The sequence below is a fragment of the Pterocles gutturalis genome, unplaced genomic scaffold (assembly GCF_000699245.1).
Source record: "Pterocles gutturalis isolate BGI_N339 unplaced genomic scaffold, ASM69924v1 scaffold33974, whole genome shotgun sequence".
NCBI classification, from domain to species: domain Eukaryota; kingdom Metazoa; phylum Chordata; class Aves; order Pterocliformes; family Pteroclidae; genus Pterocles; species Pterocles gutturalis.
In genome coordinates this window covers 927-3,411 of record NW_010131769.1, presented here as the reverse complement: position 1 = coordinate 3,411, position 2,485 = coordinate 927, and the positions used below count along the sequence as shown (strand labels likewise).

At 60.5% G+C, this 2,485-nt stretch overlaps 1 protein-coding gene across 1 annotated transcript; it reads left to right on the top strand.

The window, feature by feature from the left end:
* Positions 1–1,301: 1,301 nt before the first annotated feature.
* On the top strand, positions 1,302–2,246 carry NMUR1 (neuromedin U receptor 1; the record flags this gene model as incomplete). The annotated part of the gene is made up of 1 exon (XM_010080712.1): positions 1,302–2,246. A coding segment is annotated over exon 1 (945 nt), but the record flags the coding sequence as incomplete, so codon positions are not given.
* Positions 2,247–2,485: the final 239 nt, after the last annotated feature.

The window sequence follows — 2,485 nt, the reverse complement described above, 5'->3', positions numbered from 1 at the left end:
GTCTGTGCATGCCCCCAAAGCTGGAGCGCTGCCCTGCAGCCCAGGGGTTACCAGCAGGTTGGGGTGCCAGCGCAGAGGACAGGCAGGAGCACAGACAGACAGACAGCGGGCACAGGGAGGGAGCAGACAGCATGGAGCAAAGCAACTTCCTCGCACCAAAGTGTGACGGCAGCCAGCTGGAGCCACCTGCTCCGTGGGGGTGTGATTCGGGTGACCCAGGGGTTGCACATCTGGAAGCAAGGAGATCGCAGGAAGCCGCTGGATCTGTCCTCATCTCCCCAGACGAGCCCGGATAATTGGGCACTGCCTGGGCCCCCACACCTGGCAGGGTCAGGATGGCAGTGGGGCCGATCGATGCCTTACTCATCGCGGAGGCCACGCAAATGGCAAATCCCTGCGTTGTGAAGACTGCTGGTGGGGCTGGAGACGGCCGCGCCGTGCTCCCCCGGGACTCTCCTCGAGTCAAAGTTTATTACTTTAACGTATTTCCTCTCTCTCTCTTTCTGAAGAGCATCTTTTCGGCAGCGCTGCTTTGCAAACCAGGAGCCAGCCCCCGGCAGGAGCAGGGGCTCGTCACCGGGCTTTGCTTGCCCAGCACCGCGTTTTGACAACCCCCAGCTCGCTCACCAGCCTCTCGGCTGATGAGGACGGGAGGGAGAAGGTGGAAAAGGGCAGGCGGCTTCTCCGGAGGGGAGAGCAGGGGCAGGATTTCATTAGCCTGCCTCTTAAGGCAGTGAAGTCTCCATCCCCTCCCACGCTTCCTCCCCAGCCGGACCCCTCCGGCACAGGGGTGGTGGGACCTCAGCCTTCATCTGGAGCTTCCCGACAAGCCGTAAGTCCTTCTTGGGTTGGAAAGTCAATTTTCCCTCTGTCTGTTTTGTGATCACCCCATCAGCTCCTCTGCACAGCTGGTAGAATTGGAGCCAGGATCGATTTTTGGGGTTGGCTTTGGGGCTGTATCCTGCTCTGCTTTGGGAGCAGGGAGAGGGGACGGTCCTGCTGAGATCCCCCCAATAATGGGACTAAGGGGCCAAGGTGGGCTGGGGAGCTGCCAGGGTTGTGTGTGGATGGGAAAGAGGGCAAGGAGCGCTTGGGAAGCTTGGAGGGAGGTTTGGGGGAGATTTTTGGTGGTTTCCCAAAGGAAAGGCTGTGGCTGGGGCAGGATGGGGGCGAGGGTGCTGCACTGTGGGGAGGAGCAGCATCCTGGCACCCTGACATCAAGGGGGAGAGGGGCAGAGCGAGTGGGGGACTGCAGAGGGGTTGGTAAACCATCCCACAAACCTCCCTGTCTCTCTGCAGCCATGAATCCCTACATCAACTGCTCCAGTCCCGAATTCCTTCTGCCCCAGCGAGACTTTCCCGTGGAGCCCATCAGCCCCGATCTCTGCAGCAGGACTCACCCGGAGACCTTGATGGACCCCAAGGATGCCAACCTGACAGAGGAGCAGCTGCGGGATAAGTACCTGGGACCTCGCCGGTCCAGTTTCTTTGTCCCTGTCTGTGTCATCTACCTGCTGATCTTCGTGGTGGGGGCTGTGGGCAACACGCTCACCTGCATTGTCATCCTCCGGCACCGCTTCATGAGGACACCCACCAACTATTACCTGTTCAGCCTGGCTGTCTCGGACCTGCTGGTGCTGCTGCTGGGGATGCCGCTGGAGCTATACGACATGTGGAGCAACTACCCCTTCCTGCTGGGCGCCAGCGGCTGCTATTTCAAGACGTTGCTCTTCGAGGCCGTCTGCTTCGCCTCCATCCTCAACGTCACGGCCCTGAGCGTGGAGCGCTACATCGCCGTGGTGCACCCGCTCAAGGCCAAGTACGTGGTGACCAGGAATCATGCCAAGAGGGTCATTGGCACCATCTGGGTCTTGTCGGTCATCTGCTCCATCCCCAACACCAGCCTCCACGGGCTGCAGCCTCTCTACGTGCCCGGCCGAGGGCGGGTGCCCGATTCGGAGATCTGCACCCTGGTGAAGCCGCGCTTGACCTACAACCTCATCATCCAGATCACCACCATCGTCTTCTTCTTCCTCCCCATGGGGACCATCAGCGTCCTCTACCTGCTCATTGGCCTGCAGCTCAAGAAAGAAAAGATGTTGGAGGCCTTGGGAGCCAAGTCCAGCAGCAGCCCCGACTGCCACAACACCCAGGGGCAGAAGAAAGTCAAGAGGAGGCAGGTCACGAAGATGCTGTGTGAGTCCAATGCTGGGGAGTCCAATGCTGGGGATGGGCAGAGCCAGGGAGTATGTCCCCAAGACTGTGTTGGGAGGGTGCTGGGGGAAACTGAGGCACGGCCGTTCCACTGCACTGAGGCTGGGTCATCCTGGAGGAAGGCTGCAGGGCTGGCTCATGGGGTGTCGGGACAAGGGCAGGTCTGGTGGTTCTGCTCCAGTGATGGGGATTGCTCGTGCCAGCTCCCTCCTGGCTGCAAGATCCCTCCTCCTCCTCAGTGCTGGGTGAGAAAGGGAAGGGGGATGGGATG